Raw genomic sequence first — 18,406 nt, 5'->3', positions numbered from 1 at the left:
AAACTAAGAATGAACAATACTTTTCTAGCATTTAATCAGTTATTAAAATCTTAACCTGTGTTTGTTAACAATAGTTAATGCAGTTAATGCACGTGTATTGCTCATAGTTTATTTCTGTTAGTTAATACATTTAGGCCTAACATAAAAAAAATCTTGAATTTTAGGGCACGCCTGGATTTATGTAGTTGATGTGCGGCGTTAAATTTCATAACTTATAAATTACGTTATCCCGTTAAACTGACAGCCTTTAAATTTAATTGAACACTGATGGTATCTAAACATCAATGCCTTGACAGTCTTTCAATGAGCGTGAAACCATCATTTTGGTGTTAGAAGTATGCGTGAAACCTATTACACGGGAACTGTTTTCACAGTCTTGTGGTAAATACTTCTCGTAGAAATACCCTGAATGGGAAATTTACAGGAAATGGCGAGGTGGAGGCTGAAAACGTTCTTTCCCCTTATGTTAAAATACTCTGAAGTACAGAGAGACACAAAACCAGAGGCTGATTAATCCCTTTCTTGAAAACAGGCAATCGAAAAACACACAAAAATGAAAGTTTTTGGAAATATAAGAAAGAAACTATAAGAGCAGTCAGAATGATTTTGCCCTCTTAACTTTCTGTACGGTTATGTTATTTATGAGATGAGTTAATAGCACACTGACTATATATAACTACTATAATGTTGTTGCTCTTACATAATCTATAATCTAAACTGTGTAATTATTGTCTGATGAATATGCTAACATAAAAATTTCTCTTTATTCATTATGTATGTTATGTATGTTAGCTAGGGTACCATAAATATAAGTGGGCTATATAATAGCAATAAACTGTGTCATATCCTTTATTCAAATTAACCATGATTTTTATTACACTTAAATCTAAAACTCCGTAGGTCTATAGTTTAATATAGATAAACCACAACAATAATAATTTTGTAAAGATTTATTTATTACAAAATTATGCTAATTATACATTATTCAATGGTATGAGATGAATGGATGTTTTCAACTGATTTCCCGTAATTGATTTGCGATATGCATTTTCAAAGACTTCTTTATGTAATCTGAAATGATGGTTTGCCAATCATTTAAGAGGGAAATTCAACTGTAAATCCCTTAAGAACTACAGTATTATAGCTAGTAAAATATATTTGTTTATTTATATATTCTTTCTATTTTTGCTGTATTTATTTGTATACTTATTTTTATCACAAATACTTTTTTTGTAGTAAAACCATGATTCATTTTCATAAGGGATGTTTTGCCAGGTAAACAGAAAAGTAATACATTTACAGCTAAAGAGGACACATACCGTAGGATGAATGTAGAGATGTGTTTTCACTAATTTAGGCTTATCAGGGCTTTGCAAAGTTTATATATAGTTGTCTAGATCAACTTTGGATAAAGAAAAAAGATGCTGAGGCTCAGATTTATTTGTATGTATATGGAGCAGGAATAATGTAGTTATTGTCTGCTGTTATGTCCCCAGCAATGTCAAAATCAAACCCTATTCTAAGAGCCTCATATGAGATAATAGAGCGCTAACATAAAATCAGTAACTACACCAGTATGTTAAAAAACACTGACATGAAACATTAAAATCTTTTTTTTGTAATTTCATTATAATTAAAAAACCTTTTGAGGCCATTCATTATAAAACGTGTTTTATGTCATTTAATATCTAAGTTTAATACAAGAAAAAAATATATACTACATATAAAAACATAAATATAAGTATACTATATAACAAAAAATATGACTATAAGTGAAAAAATACTAATATCTTTCCAAATAAAAATTACGTAATTTGGGTTGCGTCTATAAAATCTAATTAAATTTGTTTGGTGAGGACCAAATCTAATCTAAACACCTGAGGAGGAACATTACCTGAACTGTTTGCTTAAGATCTGAAACAACTTCCTGTTAAGAAGGTAGACTCGTACCGGCCACACAAATATATGAAGAACTGCTCATGTCATGAAAACATGAACAGTTCCGCACATTCATTGTCATGTGCTGTCTTTTGTGACATTCTTATTGTAGCATTTCCGAAAATACGGTACGGGGATTTCGCAGGCTTTAGTGATCAATCCCTCCAGCTTCAGTCACATGCTTCACTTATCACTAAGAATTGATTCTTTATCAGAAATATTCTTCATATGTAGCAAGAGTCATGCCTTTGCTGCAGTATTTCATCACACAGCGCGCGCCATTAATCTTTAACCATGAGGTGTGTCTTCTCCCACATTCACGAGGCATAATCAAAAACCAAATAAAAAAACAAGCACCCGATCTCAATCAGAATTACTAATCTGGGTTTTAATGGTGTGAAAATTAAACAGTTCCGTGACAACGAAAGGGTTAAACTAACCGGTTCTTCGTGAGATTAACTGGTTCCGGATACTGTTCCTTATTGACCCATGTACGGATCCTTTTATGTTTATTACTGTCTTTATGATTAATAAATAACTTATCAACAAGAGATTGGGCGTGGATTTTGTCTCCTTTGAGGAAAGGTCCTGCGCTGGATATAATTAGAGGACAACATACCCTCATATCATTGTTTAGCTTGAATTGGGTTTCCATCAGTTATGCTCTCTTGTTAATATTTCTGTGTTTTTCATTTGAGAGAAATGTCATAACACAGTAAGTATCAATTTAATTTATGTAAATACACAAGACGGTGATACAATCAATGCTTCTGTTTATTATTGGTTTGCCTTTTCTAACTTTTGAAAGTCTTCTTTTAAGTTTGGACACCATAGAAATACTTATTTTTTGTATTTATTCATTTATCTTAGATACATCATGCATACCTTCAATAAATACCTGCGTGTGGCTGTTTACATGTGGATCTTGGGCTCTGCTCTCAATTGTGCAGGTACGATATTTCTCTGAACTCTTTCTTGTAATGATCATTTCTCCATGTATTACTCTGTTTCTTGGAAAAAGAAATATCAGTGAAGGAATTTGCTAAAAAGGACATTCTTGGCTGATTGTTCTTTTTTTAGCGAAGGGAAATAGTTCTGTTTAACTCTGTTCGACATATATACGCGTCTGTTAAAAAGTCACAAGAGCTATGAAGGACAAGTAACATTTTGCTTGTTAACATGTTAGTGGTCAGTAATCAGAAAAGACTGATTGGTTTTGTTCAACCAAAACATTGAGCTTAGCTAAAAATACATGCCTAATCTGTGATCTGTAACTTTTAGGCTCAAGCCTGTGGGGGATGAAGAAGGCCTTTACTACACGATCCTGTGTTTGGCAGCTGAATAAAAAAGCTTTCATCCCACCATTAGATGAACTGAGTGTCTGCATCGACCTCAAGAGAAAGCTTAGCACTTCTGAATGGACTGCTTTTGACTACAAAGGTCCAGGCCAGCAGCACACGGAGCTTGGCTTAGCTGGGAATATGGGCAACGTAATAGCCTCTCTTTTCGGAAAAAAATGGACAGTTGCTTATGACATGCCCATAAACGTGTGGCACAGAGTTTGTCTGACATGGTCGACTCATAATAGGCTTTTCCAGGTTATCATTAATAACGCGGTTTTTGATTTTCCCTTGAATGAAACATCACCCAGGTTCCTTGCCGCAAATGGTACCCTGAGTTTGGGAATGTCACATCATTTTGTTGGAGGTTCTATTGATTTTGAGACCGGGAAGAACTTCATGGGGGACATGTCCTTGTTCCGGATGTGGAGAGAGCAGATGAATAAACAGCAGCTGGATGCATGCAGCTGCGTAGATGGAAATATTGTGACTTGGAGAGAGCAAGATTGGGATTATCAGTGTCCACCTATTCCAGATGACAGCTTCATTTGTGGTGAGAAATATGGAATGAATGTATAATTGTGTTATATTATGAGATGCATTATTGCCATTGCATTCTAATGAACTGTATCTTCCCCACATTTCAGAATCGTCAAAATATAAAATACAAATGAACACAGCTATTACACGAAACATCAATAATGATTACACTGAAAAAGATATCCAGGAGATTGTATTAATCTGGGTAAGATAATAACTCTGTATATGTGTGTATAGAAAGTTATAATATACACATAATATGTGAACACATTGGCATTTATATACTAAATTTATATATTTCTAATTTCAGCTGAAGCATGTTTTTCCGCAAAAAATATCAGTGCATTCTGTGTTCGTGTCAAATTTAAGGTAAAAACCAACTTAAAAACCAACTTACTAACGAATATTTTAACTTGCATTATTTATGTAAGCATGTTTTGTTATATGGTAATTTTCTGTAATTTTATTGTTTATTTAAGAGAGGTGCCATGGATTGGCCCTCAAACAGGAACTGGTTTAGCTGGACAAAATATGGAGGAAATTCAGGTACAGCATAATTAACAATTAAGTGGACGTGTATAACTTATATCCTTATAGTATAGTGCTACAAAATATAAAACATTTAAAATATATAACAAATAACCATGTTTCAAACATTATGCTTCTTTGAAGGGCACTATAAAGTCACCAATCAAGACACAATGGTAAAAATTCTCATACACCTACAATGCACAAATATATCACAGGTTTATAACAAACCATCTAAAGGAGGATTTGTCCCGTTTGTGGTCTTAGGTTTGATAGTGTGGTGTTTGTGAAAGTGATTCCTTCATCTGATGTGAATGAAACAGTGTCTATGATACAGAGTCTGTTAATACCCATCTTTTTGTACAACGACAACAAGATCCTCCTGAAAACAAACCCAGCATCTATAAACATCCTCTCAGTAGGTATGTAGCTGTATGTAAGGGCTCGGAAGAGGAGCATTCAGTCAACAAAAAAGCTCACTGTTTTCTATTTCACAGCTGTCTTTCCCAACGTGACTTCAAACCCTGCTTTGACCACCGTTGGACCAATCTCCCCAAGTACAAATATTACGATATCAGGTCTGTGCCATTCAGAGATTCATAACTCACCAAGTTAAAGCTTTTACTAATCCAGAAGACTTTTCACCGTAATCGATATAAAAAGGTACTAAAAACTCACATTCCTTTTCGAGAGCTCATATGTAAAACATTTTGTTTTTCAGGAACGCGCACATCAATACAAACAAAGGCGATGGGAAACATCTGTTTAATCGCTTCAGGCTTGATTTCAAAGAGAGGTGAGTCTATACATTGTGGATATACCAAAATCTCATTTGAAAAACAAATAAAATGACAACATATTTGAATGCAGGTTAACAAAATATAGAATCATAATGAACTTGTAATTAAATTAAATGGGCGATATTATTTTCTGTCCAATAATGTGTAAATAGTTTGCAGTATATTATAAATTATATTTTAAAATGCCACTGTTACACATTTGACATGCACTTTCTATTATAATAATATATATGAACTATGGATAATTACATGCAAGTAAACCTACACTTAATCCTAAACATATAGTAAGTAATATTGCTTAATACTTAAATGTATAATTACACTGTAAGCGCAGGATAAGAGATTAATTTACTACTGTTTCACCAGATTTTGGAGATGTTTTTTATAGAGTTTATCTCAATCTAACAATGAGCGGCAGCATCACAGACCCTCAAAACACTGTACAGCAATGGGTGAGTACGACACATATTATAAAATGTCATTTGGACCATATCTTTGTATTTGACGTTCTTCTTTCTTCAGCTCCAGCAAACACTGGGACAATGCAACATGGATGTTTGGAATCTAGTTATAAAAGGAGCTCCTAAGTAAGCGTCCCAACGTGGAATAGATAAAACGGAGCGTGCAAATACAGATGAAATAGATGCTGTTTTGTGACTCATATAAATTCTTTTTCAGGTACATCACTACTTTTCAGGTTCAGGCTATGGCACCAGTGAATGTCACAGCAACAGAGTGGCTGATTTTTGAACTTTTGACACAAGGATACACCAATGATAACATCAGTATCAGTGTCCCCTCTGGTGAAGTCAAGATCAGCCATATAGGTACTTTTACTGGAATCAAAAAAATATTATTGGAGTCAAAATATGTGTTTACTTTCTCAATGCTGTTTATTGTTACAGATCCAGGCTTTTGTCCAGAGGAAACCATGGTTACAGTGTATGGTATATACGCGTGGCCTGAAATGACAGCTCAAAGTGAATATACCATGGGGTGTGAAAGAGGCAATAAACTTGCTACAAGGTTTTGGTAAGTTATACACATTGTGCAGTGGTTTTGCAACTAATACACAGATTATTCAAATATGAGCATCAGCCAATTAATCTATTGAGGTATTAAAAAACTAATTTCCGATTAGTTTCATGTACATTATCATTTTTGTAATTACCATTGCATATATTTGTAAAGTGAAATACTGCTTTGCTTCTATAGATACAATTCAGTGGCCCTGGAAAAACATTCAGATAACACTAGCTTGCCATGTTTTATTTTTACAGCATTTGGCACACAAACTAAACAAACAATCCTGTGCTGCCCTGCTGATTATTATGCCTTATCTTTTTCTTGTGGAAAGCAATATCCTTTAATTGAATAATTAGCTTGGCAATACTGCTTGGACTCCTGTCAATGCAAATATTAACTCCCAGTAGAGCAATATAACACCAGTCACCATTGCATAAAATAATTTCAGGAGTTCAAAGAAACCCCAGGAAAAGCCGTATTGCAATAATTTATAAAGCCTTGTAAATAATATTTACTTGGAGAACGCATTAAAGGGCTAATTCACTGCTGCCAAAAATAGGTTTTAATTAAATAAAAAATGAACATTTTTAACAAATGGCTAAATGAGACTCTTTTTTTCTTGTTACGTTAAGTAAGTTAAATGGTGCGACTGACAGAGCAGAGTGGGATCATCCAGACATGAGCAAGTGTATTCGGACAGTTTCAGATTTTAATGATTTGGAAAATATCACAGTTACAGCTGGTAAGTTATGAATACATGTTTTTATTTGCCCTTATTTGTAAAAGAAGATAGAAGCGTGGCTCACTTTAATGTTCTCCACATTGCATCTGTCTCCAGACAATTCAGCAGACATCGTGGACATGATTAAAGATCTTTTAAATGAACAAAACAATCTGAGTGGTGCTCAACTGGACATTGTGCTTGAAAAACTGTCTGACGTCACTGAGATTGGAATCCTGACCACAGATCTGTCCAGCGACATAACTAAAATTATTTCAGACATCTGTTATATGAAAAATAGTTCTACCCAAACCAACAAGTAAGTATGCAGGTCAGAGAATAGTATTGTGATACATATAAGACATAGCTGAACCGAAAATGGACTCACTCTCATGTTATTTCGAACACATTTCTTTCACCTCTGGACACAAAAAGAGAAAATGTAAATATAATGCCTAAATTGGGGTGGTATTAGAAGATTCCACGCTATTTTAAATGGATAATGTTTTTTTTTATGGAGCAAAAACAGTTCATAAAAATATCATAGTAAAGTTAAAGCATCTTGATGGATTTATTACAAACACTCATCTTATGGACTTTTTAGTTATTTGGATTACATGAGGATTATTGTGATGTTTTTATCAAATGTTTGGACTGAATGAACAAACCTATCTATATCTTGGATTACCTGAAGAGGAGTTCATTTTCACTCAATTATTTTCAGCATTAACTTTAAACAAAAGTTCATCCTCAAAAGTCATCAGTACAGCAAAAACAATATGTCCATAAATATGTCATCTCATTTTCCTGCTGTATTCACTCCATTGTGGCTTTCTGTTTTTGCGTGCGGTAGAATTCTTTCAATTACAGACACTATGGGAGACAGGACGGTATTTAAGGGAAACGCTCATAACATGACAGCACCTTCATTAGCACTTCAGCTGATCAATCCTGACACCTCTCAGTTCCACGGCCTCACATTCGAGGTGTCCTCCTTGCTGAACGATAGCACCCCTGAGGTGAGAGACAAAGAGAGACTGTATATGTAACACTGCATGAGACCAAGATCATAATGGAAACTTTAGACTCTTAGCGAAAATAGAAGTGTGATATTAAATTATCACAGTACCTTTGAGAATGTGTTTTCACACCATTGTGACCACAAGGTTTCCGTGTCCTTGTGTGCGTTAGTGGATCACGGGACACAAGTGGTTATTTTAGCACCATTTACATGTCAGGTGTGTGCTCGCCCTGACCACCAAATGACTTTGAAGTAAGACATTTTTGCATGTATTAAACCGAAGTTCAACTGTTGCAATTATAGCGGCGTTACTGAATGAAACAGCATTTTGAACAAATTGGTTGAGTGAATGATTAAGTGACTCATTCATAGTCACTTGTCGCCACCTACTGGCATATCAGTATAATCTGTACTCGCAGCCTGGAACAATCAATACATAGAACAAAATCTGAAAATGTATGATAAATGGTTATTAAAGTTTCATGTGATGTTTTCTCCCCTTTTTTGTAGATATTGTTTGACAGTAACTTTGCAGTGCATCCAGACACAGGAACTTTAGCATTCATTTCTTTACCCCCTGCAATTGAGAGCTTTTTCCCGGGAGCCACACCTCGTGTACAGTTTCATTTTTACGGCAAAGAAAATTTCTTTGAGGTAACTTACATTGAATTGGTGATCACATTTTCCTTCTGTATTGTTCTCACTTTCTAAAGAATAAACCACCTCAAATCAATTTATATCAGCTCAAGTCTCTCATGCAGAGTTTAGCTCCAACCCCAATCAAACTCACCTACATCTGATTTTTTGATGATGCTGAAGACCGATGTGTGTTTGATTTGGGTTACAGCTAAACTCTGCAGGAAAGTGGGTCTCATGGACCACATTTAAGGATCCTTGGTTTACATAAACATCTGCAAAATTACAGAAGTAGCCATTTTTAACTATTTATATACAGCATTTTCAGTACTTGCTTCTGATGGCAGACTTTTAACATCTAGGACCCTACCGCCGACATGAAGCTGAACTCTTACGTAGTATCTGCCAGTGTCACCAATGCCACAGTAAGCCACCTTGAGATCCCAGTGATGGTCATTCTCCGCCATCTTCTAAACAAAGAGGTCCGTACGGATACAGTCAGCCAACACCAATACAAACCACAAATCATTTCAGCATCATTACTGAAACAAACTATAGTAAAAAGCTACCATAATAATGTAAACCACCTATCTTTTGTCAACTAAGAATATCATTCTTGGCATCTGTAATGTATTGAATATGATAACCCCTGACATTATCACAGATTTACAGTCTGATCATTAATATAATATTTCACCAAACTCTTTTTTCTCTGTAGGATCACAACATTGTTAAGTGTGTCTACTGGGACTTCAACAAAAACAGTACGATTTTTTGAAAACACTCCAATTCAGACCTGTCTACGATAAAAGTGTGTTTAATTTTGGTAATATACTCATTATAGTTGTTGAATGAATGTTTTTTAGATGAGAAAGGTGGATGGAATGATACAGGATGTGAGACAGTGACGTCTAACGCCACTCATACGTCCTGTTCCTGTGATCATCTCACACATTTTGGAGTTCTTCTGGTGAGTTAAGTTTTTTTGCCCAAAATGTGGACGGCCAATTAAAAATGTTATAGTGCACACAGTTTTACTTCACTTTCACGGTTGCGTAAAGCTAAATTGCCCTTGCAATAGTACAAGGTTAATGAATTTTAACTGACATTATATTTAACAAAGGAAACAATAATTACCAGTAAAGCTGTTATGAAAACAGTCGGAAACTAAAGGTCATAGATTTTTAATTTATGGAGGACAAATGATGGCAATGTTTAATATATGCATTGATTTTGATTATTGTAACCACTATGCATGTTTCCCTGAACTTTTTCCAGGATATCTCTAAAACCCCAATAAGTGCAAAAGATGAAAGGATTCTGACTATCATCTCTTACCTGGGCAGTGGCATATCCTCCATCTTTCTTGGAGTCACACTGTTGACTTATGTGGCCTTCGAGTGAGTTCGTAGACACTTTGCAATCTGCTGTCTAAATCAGAATACCAGTGCGGACTTTCATTTGGTTCATTTGGTTTGCTTACATCCTTGAGCAGCTCAAAAGCATTCATCTTCAGAAGTGTCATTAAACGTTGTCTTTTTACATGTGTTTTCTTACCGCAGGGAAGTGAGACGAGACTACCCTTCAAAGATCCTTATTAACCTCTCCATAGCCTTGCTAGGGTTGAACATGCTCTTCCTGATGAACTCTTGGCTCGCTTCTTTTAACAGCAGTGCCATCTGTATTACTGTAGCAGCCTTTCTGCATTACTTTTTCCTGGCTACCTTTACTTGGATGGGACTGGGCGCAATCAACATGTATCTGGCCTTGGTCAAGGTCTTTAATTCATACGTGTCATCTTACATCCTCAAATTCTGTGCACTTGGATGGGGTGAGTTTTGTGTTTTTCTCTTCAAATGTACTGTGTAGTTTCAGTTCAATTAAATGTGCTAGGATTATTCGTGCATAACAACTAAGAAAGTCAAGGAAACGTTTTGTGCTTAATTCTTGTACGGTTGTTTGCAGGTTTACCTCTGCTGGTTGTAAGTTTAGTGCTCGCCATTGATATGAATTCATATGGCACCAGCCTCTCCAGAGCACACTTACAAGAGTCCAATGCATTGTAGGTGCCATACGAATTTAAAATACATATTTGTAAATGAATATGTTAGTGCACACCAACAAATATAACTATAACCAGTTAGAGCAAGAAGATTGGAATTTGCAGTTTCTTACAAATTCATGTGATCTACGATGTACTGTGGCGAAGGGTACACCCTGCAAATAAAAAAAAAAAGATCGCTATTTACATGTATTTTCTGAAGTTGCAGATCGTAAAGGTCTCTAGGCCACCATAACAATGAATAATTTCGCATTTTTCCACGTTGGTAATGTTGTATAAAACCGTATGAATGAGATTTTGCCAAAATTTGACAAACCTAAAATATTTTTAAAGACACTGGAGGAATAATGACGTTGAAATCTCTTAGAGCAAATTCTGTCCAATAAGAACTTTTAAAGCAGAACATATCTACAATCCACAATTAATAAACTGAAAATGATCATCTGTTGGTGTGGACGCCAGATTATTCATAATATGCTTGTCATTACAATTATCTTTTTAAAATTAATGGGCCTTTGTGGTCATACTATTTCTCTTCTGTACTCTTTAGCTGCTGGTTTAACAATGATGTGGCCTTTTACGTGACCGTGGTTTCCTTCGTGATCCTGGTCATGGTCTGTAACCTCTGCGTCTTTGTCGTGGTGCTGGTACAAATCCGTAAAATGCGGGTCAATAAGCCTTCTAGCAGCAGGAAAGGGTTCCTGCATGACCTGAGAGTGGTGGCCAGTCTCACCTTTCTGCTGGGACTTACCTGGATTCTAACCTTTGTCGCCTGGGGCCCAGCCAAAACACCCCTGCTGTACCTGTTCTCCCTCCTCAACAGTCTTCAAGGTAACAGCAAGGACTGCTTATGTCTGTGAGAGAAATATTTGTTTGTGTTCAAATATAACACTGTATATATTTTATGTGTATATATATATATATATATATATATATATATATATATATATATATATATATATATATGCAGTGGTACATATGGTTATAATAAATAACAAATAAGAATAAGAAAAAATAAGGATGCATTATTCTACTATTCTATTATTCTACATGGAGTCCTCATGGCAAATTTAAGGGACCTTTGGACAAGTGTTTTGCTTTTTGCTATATTTCAGGTTTCTTCATCTTCTTGTTTTATTGTCTGATGAAAGACAATGTAAGGAAGCAGTGGAGGATACATCTCTGCTGTGGAAGATTCAGACAGTCTGAATATTCAGGTGTGTCTCATATAAAGCAAACAGCTAGAGAAAATATTCTTTCTTGTAATAATATTGCACAATGTTTGAATTATACATTAAACACCAGCCAAGAGTAATAATAATAAAGGACGCGCTCTGCATTACTTAAAAACACAAAAGTTATGAGTTAGAGAGAATTTTTTTTAAATGAATAAAAGATTATTTGAATTTTGACAAGACTGGAGCCGTTCTGTGACACAAGGGGCCAAAGCGAAAGGTGGTCTACAAGTCTCTACACCGTCCATGAAGTCAGACACCACCAGTGAAAGGAAGAGCTCCGATACCTCAAACTCAGGGACCGGCCTTAGTGGTGTCTTCCTGGCACAGGACGGGAAACTATAAAAAAAGAGAATATTCTGTGTTTTTCAATTTCTTTTTGTGTTTATGTTAAATTACACGTTTGTACATTTCTAGCAGAAATTCATGAAAGGCTTCATTCGGTTGTTGCCTTTTTATTGTTGTTAACTATTCTGTCATTATTTAATTGATTTGAAGAAAAATTGTTTCAATGATTCTTTTATTTCTTCCACGGAGGTCATCTGTTTAAATGTGTTATGACTTATACCGATACCTATACATCTGTATAGATAATGACAGCACTTTAAATTACTAGGCTAGTAATTTTTGCTTCAGACTATCAGTATTAAAAAGGACTTTGCATTTGTTTGCTCATACAGCACTCTACAGTAAGTTTTAAACATATGTCTAAACTATATGTTTATGTTACGGTTTGCACACATGTATTAATGAATGATTAATAATGAAATCCACATGATTGGTCCACAATGTCAACTAAAAAATGAAGTAAAACTTCATGTCCTAAAAACATTAGTTCTGTCGGTGTCTTTTTTCCAAAGGTGACAGTTAAATTGTCTAACTTGTTCAGTCACATTCTCCTCGTGCTGGTTAAAGTTCACAGATTAACGCCCCACATTTAAGTGCAAAACGTGAAGTAAGTAGTTTCTTGTAGTCGAGCTGCAGCGTGTTCAAATCTCGCGCAACAGCTGATATTTCGCTTTTACTTTATCGGTGGAATTGATCGGGTTGCACCGTCAGATTGAACTCTCGAGATTTCGTGACTGTTGCAGGGTGAGTAAAAACGGTGGCTATTTACATTACATTAATATTTCATCGTTTTAAAGCAGCAAAACAAAAAAACAGTTAAAACTACTAAAGCGTTAACGCTGAATTCTAGCAATCTAGAGGCAATCAAGTGATATAACCTGCTGCCCAAAATTAATTTTTAGTATTAATTAAAAATTAAGATTTAAGATTTAACATAGATTTGTCTACATTTTCGTGCAGATGTATTCTTCAATTAGAAATGTTTATACACATAAAAAAATTTAAATAAATAAAAATAATACCCACCATCAACCTATATGTGACCCAAAACCTCAAAAGAGTGATACAGCTGAATAAACCTTCCATTGATACATGTTTGTTAGTATAGGACTGTATTTAGCGGAGATGCAATTATTTGAAAACAAAAAACTAAAAAACAAAAAAAGAGCATTTAACGTTAACAAATTAAATTTTGCAATCCGTATTACTACTAAAAAAAGGTTGTGATATATTTGTGGTAGAAAATTTATCACATATATTGATGGAACATAATTAACGTTAAAAAAAACGCATAAAAGAGAACGTTTTACCTTTTGGTTATTGCTACAAATATACATGCAATGAATAAAGATTTTTATTTGGTCCAGGGTCACATATTACTAAATATTAACATAAAATGTAAAATATGTTTTATTTTACATTTATTTTAAATATAGTTTGCAGACCTGTTCCCAAAATTTGGTTTTGTTTACCCAGACAAAATAAAGATATAATAGATAAAATCTGTTTGACACATGTTGACACATTTTGTTAAATGCCATCCACTTTTAATTTATTAAACATATCTAATAGTTCTCAATTGTCCCTCTAATGCATTAATAAATGTTTTCTGTGGAAAGTGCAAGATTTTGTTGTTTAGAAGAATAGTTTTACCAAATGAACCAAAGAATGCATACAAATTGATTCTGTCACATGTTGATCTAAATAATATATCTTATTGCAGCAATAGAAGATAACACCTAAATCCTAAGTTATTGATGCCAAAATAATCTAAATCCATTTAGCAAATATATATATAACAGCTGTGATGTATTTACATACTGTCATATATTAATACCGTAGAAAGAATGCAATAATGCCATGCTATTGCAATTTTACATTAGTTTTAGAAGACATATAATTAAACACACCATAATCTGCCGCCACGGCAGGACAGATGGATACATGATGTGATGCACACCGTTTCTACCTAGATCAGTGATGGAGGAGGATCTAGGGCACCTTGTGGCTAAGAAGACTAAAGAGGAGTCTGGTAGTGTCCTTTTCACCTACTTCCAAGGAGACATCAACAGCATGGTGGATGAACATTTCTCCCGTGCTCTGAGTCAAGCAAGTAAACCAAAGGAGGAACGCTCCAAAATCATAAGAAATCATAAAGTCGCTCAAACAAGTAACTGTTCCTCTTAAATTTTGCTTTTACAAAAAATATTTGACTTACTAAATGAACAGAAACATCGAATTCCTGTTTGTTTGTTTTTCAGATGGGCTTTCAAATCAGTGGGAATCACAAACCAGGTTTCAGCCCTTGTTTCCTCCAGAACATCTCCGGCAAGGAACAAGCAGCGAGTCTCAATCAAACAGTCATATGCCACCCAATCACCCTCCAAACAGTGCTATTCTGTGGTCAGGGGATTCTAGGCAGGGGTTGAGTGTTGTTCTGCCCCCCGTGATGTACCCCTCAGCTGCATCCTCTGATGGTTTGATGGTGGCAGAACATCAGTACTCTAATTCTCTGTTAAATTTCCTCCACAACGATAACCCTGACTTGGGTACGGTGGTGCGACCCTCCAAACAAGACTTTACACCTAGATGGGCAAGGTATCCTGGATTGGGCAATCAGATGACTGACATGAATCTCAACTCTGGTAATCGTCAGCCAAACATTTCTCATTATTAACGTTCTTTTTACATTTTATTAGACATTACCAGTCTCAAGCATTTTAACGAAGTCGCTTGCGATTGTCTTTTAGGTGTACAGGTGATCGAAAAAAAGGACCTTTTTTGGTATTAACAACGCTTTACGAGATTCGAAGGAAAGAACAAAGAAGTCTTTCATGGCTTTTTTCGTTTAACTGAACAAGTGACTAATGGATCTTGCAATGCTTCACCTGGAGGCGTCTGTGCATCCAACCTGTTCAGAAACAAGCTCTTCGTGTACCACAGCACAGAAGAAGATTGTGCAGGAGATTGGCCTCAGGCTCTGTGGTTAAAGACGTTTTACACGCACGCAGAAACACACGCTAAATCTAAAAAGTCTTTCTCGGGGTGTTAACAACTGATTTGAACAATTGTTACAAACATACATTGATTACATAAGGGAATATAAAGAAGTATAAATGTAGCAAAACGTAAACTATAAAGAGGTTTTTATATGGGCTTCATTATAATATAGTAAAGTGCAGATGTTTCAGGTTGTAGTTTGCACAAACCATATTTATTCTCATGTCTTTTATGTTCGGACAAGAGCATTATGCAACGTATCTATGTTGTCATTTGTCAAATTTAACTGCTTTAAGTGCCGGACAACACTGAGACTGGATGCACATCCTTTAATGTCCACAACAAAATAAATCTTTCTTCTCTCTTTTCAAAATTAATACTTTTTTATTTTGCTACCCTAATACAGTTAGTCACATTTTATTATTTGGCATACTTTTTCCCGCTATCTTTGATGATCAGGACAGAACTGAAAGACAGGTCAGTTGAAAACCACTTTGGCACTGTGTTATACGAATGTTGATGTATTGTATTTCCATAAATAGCACATCACAGCATTTCTTCAGTGCTACTTAAATACGTTTCATTTGTACATTGCTATATTTACGGCAGACTTTGTTTAAGTCGTTGGTCGAGCTTAGCATCCTAGCTAATTAAAACAACAACACTGCACCCCAGTGGGCGACAACAACACTGCACTGCGTCTCGCTGTAAAAACACATTAATTATAGCAGCGTGATGTGAAGCCCGTGTGTCTTGGAGCCAATCTTAATCTCACACTATGATGTAGGTATCAAACTCCACTCTCACACCACGAATCCAATTCATGGACGCAGATGGAGGAACAGCCATCTCTCCACACCCCTGCTTGAGGATTATTGATGTCCTTGCGCTATATTTAGCTGTTACCCATCTGCTGGCACACGCGTCCCTTTCCAAATAAAAATGACCAAAGCCAAGGCTAAACTCTGCACTCAGACTCACCTCTGGCAAGAAACGTTCGGCTCAATGATCGATCGCTTCGCGTTTTATTGCATCCTCTCCACTTTCTCCCTATACTAGCAGCCGAAAAGCAGCATGCTAAATATGTCAGAATTCCCCTTCTTCATAAAACCTGAAGCAAAACTCACGTCACTTTACGTTACCGTAATGATGTTGAACTTTAGACAGTCTCGTCAAATAAAAACGAAAACTCGTGGTACTGATACGCGAGTGTTTGGCGTGCATATAACACGCAGCTTTCGCGTGCATATGATACGAAATTTGTTGGCGTGCATGTGATACGCAGCACTCGCCTACATATGATACGCATCCTATTCATCGAGTAGCATATACAAGCCAAAGACTTTTTTTTTGCGTATCTATACCACGTGTTTTCGTTTTTATTTGGCGTACTATTTATAGGCACATTCATGAGGTTGGGTAGCATCGTTTAGACACTGTAATCAATTTTTATCAACAGATAATATACAGGCAAAATAAGGAAAGACAATAATTTAAGATATTATAAAGATTAAATTATGTTTTTTTTTCCAACTAAGATTAATATTTAATAATATTAATACTATTATTAAACACAAATAATATTAATATTTATTTTTATTTAGTGTTTGTTGATGGTAAATATATACAGTCAGGTCTTGGACTACATTAGACTATTCCTTACTCCAGTTAACAGGAAACATTTTCAGAAATTCTCTCACCGTTGTAAACAAATGTAGGCCTACTTGTAGCAAATTTAATAGAAGTCAAGGCTGTCTGGTCAATGATGTTCTTAAAATGTTAGCACAAAAACATTTATGCACCGAATGCTTTTTTTTTTTTTTAAATTGACATTTTTAAAATGTTGCTAATTGTCCCAAAATGTTCAGAAAACAATTAAAAGTAACATTATTGTGCATTTTTCAAAACATAATAAAGCTTAAAAAGTTTTGGAGTCAAAATAAGTCATCTATCTAATGCAGTGATTCTCTAAGTAGAAAAAGTCTCACTTGTTTAAAAAGGACATTGTGTAAAAGCCCTTAGTGTTATTGTGCATAGGATAGATTGGAAGCATTTTATAGCTCCTCTGGCATTTCGGTGTGACTTTATTATTACACTTTTTCTATTCAAGCCTCCTCTATCCTCTTTACTCACACTTAATCTGTAATTCTAATACAGTCTGCAGTGACACCTCAGAGAATCCACAGCGCACAGCTCAATTAGTGCTGACCTACAGAGGTGTCACCTTTAAATAGGACATATTTAATTTTTGGCTTCATGAAATAGTATTATTATCTCTGTTGTCAGTGTTGCCTAGCCAATTTCCATGATAATGTGTCGTTTCTAAAACAATACTGCCTGACAGCAGAGACTAAATAGCTTCTGTTAACTATTATGAGCTAGCTGATAACACTGACCCACGAGTATCTATGGATTTTGCCAGAAGCCCTCGCGTTAATGCTGATATGCCTGCGTTATTACCCTTTTTGTGACCGCATTTTTACTCTGACAGCACTCGTAGCCGTTGAGCGTGACATAACAATGTGCTGCTGTTTTATGTGTGTCATACTTATTGAGAATCATACTAATATTAATTAACAGTAAAACCCCCGTGGGCTCCGCAAGGGAAATCATCTTAAAGGTGGTTGCAAAATGTTTCTCAAAGTTTGCTGACAAGAACATGATCAATAACTGTATATAATGACAGCGCTGATCAGACATCAGGGGCAAACTGAAGATTGCATGCTCTCCAAAGAGAGAATGGAGAATTGTGAACGCTGTCTGTGGAATATAGACACGCATGTGGTGATAGCTATCATACAAAACTTAGGTTTGCTTTTGATTCTCAGGATATCTATTACATGTTGGCTCTTTGAATTATACATTATGTCTAAAGCGTGCTTCACATGGTCTGACTGGATAGATAAAAGGAAAGATCCATAGTCATAAAATTCTATACAGATATTATAACTATAAAAAAAGATCTTTTATAGGGAAATGTCATGACACAGTGTGGGCTGTAACATCATCAGTTTTGAAAAGTTAATTATTGGAATAAAATCACTTATGTCACAGTTATATAGCCTAGTGCAAGACTAAAAAAATAAATAAAAAATGATATATTGCCTTATTTGCAATTATGTAAATGATGAAAGGCGGAAATTATAGTATTTCTGTGCTCAGGTTTAAGGCACAACAATTAAATCCTCTCAGTTTTGGTTTAAACAGTTTG

The 18,406-nt window shown here is 35.3% G+C and overlaps 2 protein-coding genes and 1 long non-coding RNA gene across 3 annotated transcripts; 2 read left to right on the top strand and 1 right to left on the bottom strand.

Annotated features, from left to right (window-relative positions):
- Positions 1 to 2,525: 2,525 nt before the first annotated feature.
- On the top strand, positions 2,526 to 12,644 carry adgrg4a (adhesion G protein-coupled receptor G4a). The gene is made up of 27 exons (XM_043257939.1): positions 2,526 to 2,653; positions 2,809 to 2,888; positions 3,220 to 3,831; positions 3,926 to 4,023; positions 4,129 to 4,187; positions 4,298 to 4,364; positions 4,491 to 4,522; positions 4,614 to 4,768; positions 4,844 to 4,924; positions 5,068 to 5,142; positions 5,513 to 5,598; positions 5,669 to 5,733; positions 5,825 to 5,973; positions 6,052 to 6,178; positions 6,805 to 6,914; positions 7,011 to 7,212; positions 7,747 to 7,912; positions 8,425 to 8,568; positions 8,913 to 9,032; positions 9,269 to 9,314; positions 9,417 to 9,520; positions 9,829 to 9,950; positions 10,113 to 10,381; positions 10,516 to 10,612; positions 11,163 to 11,443; positions 11,728 to 11,829; positions 12,029 to 12,644. Exons 2-27 carry the CDS (start codon positions 2,816 to 2,818, stop codon positions 12,190 to 12,192), a joined length of 3,606 nt encoding a protein of 1,201 aa, XP_043113874.1. The 5' UTR covers positions 2,526 to 2,653; positions 2,809 to 2,815; the 3' UTR covers positions 12,193 to 12,644.
- LOC122358159 lies at positions 11,347 to 16,982 on the bottom strand. Its single transcript, XR_006252585.1, has 3 exons — positions 16,177 to 16,982; positions 12,135 to 12,186; positions 11,347 to 11,466 (listed from the first exon to the last, which is right to left on the bottom strand). It is a non-coding gene; the product is annotated as an uncharacterized LOC122358159 (long non-coding RNA).
- vgll1 (vestigial like family member 1) lies at positions 12,796 to 15,559 on the top strand. The gene is made up of 4 exons (XM_043257942.1): positions 12,796 to 12,939; positions 14,169 to 14,365; positions 14,457 to 14,840; positions 14,946 to 15,559. Exons 2-4 carry the CDS (start codon positions 14,176 to 14,178, stop codon positions 14,984 to 14,986), a joined length of 615 nt encoding a protein of 204 aa, XP_043113877.1. The 5' UTR covers positions 12,796 to 12,939; positions 14,169 to 14,175; the 3' UTR covers positions 14,987 to 15,559.
- Positions 16,983 to 18,406: the final 1,424 nt, after the last annotated feature.

The sequence above is a fragment of the Puntigrus tetrazona genome, chromosome 14 (assembly GCF_018831695.1).
Source record: "Puntigrus tetrazona isolate hp1 chromosome 14, ASM1883169v1, whole genome shotgun sequence".
NCBI lineage: Eukaryota > Metazoa > Chordata > Actinopteri > Cypriniformes > Cyprinidae > Puntigrus > Puntigrus tetrazona.
Note: the sequence above shows the minus strand (reverse complement) of the source record. Positions and strands in the feature narration are given on the sequence as shown.

Coding starts and splice junctions, on each gene's coding strand:
- adgrg4a (XM_043257939.1), top strand. CDS start 2,816: ATGCATACCTTCAATAAATACCTGCGTGTGGCTGTTTACATGTGGATC. Junction 2,889..3,219: donor CTCTGCTCTCAATTGTGCAG/GTACGATATTTC, acceptor TGTAACTTTTAG/GCTCAAGCCTGTGGGGGATG. Junction 8,569..8,912: donor GCAAAGAAAATTTCTTTGAG/GTAACTTACATT, acceptor TTTAACATCTAG/GACCCTACCGCCGACATGAA.
- vgll1 (XM_043257942.1), top strand. CDS start 14,176: ATGGAGGAGGATCTAGGGCACCTTGTGGCTAAGAAGACTAAAGAGGAG. Junction 14,366..14,456: donor TCATAAAGTCGCTCAAACAA/GTAACTGTTCCT, acceptor TTTGTTTTTCAG/ATGGGCTTTCAAATCAGTGG. Junction 14,841..14,945: donor TGACATGAATCTCAACTCTG/GTAATCGTCAGC, acceptor ATTGTCTTTTAG/GTGTACAGGTGATCGAAAAA.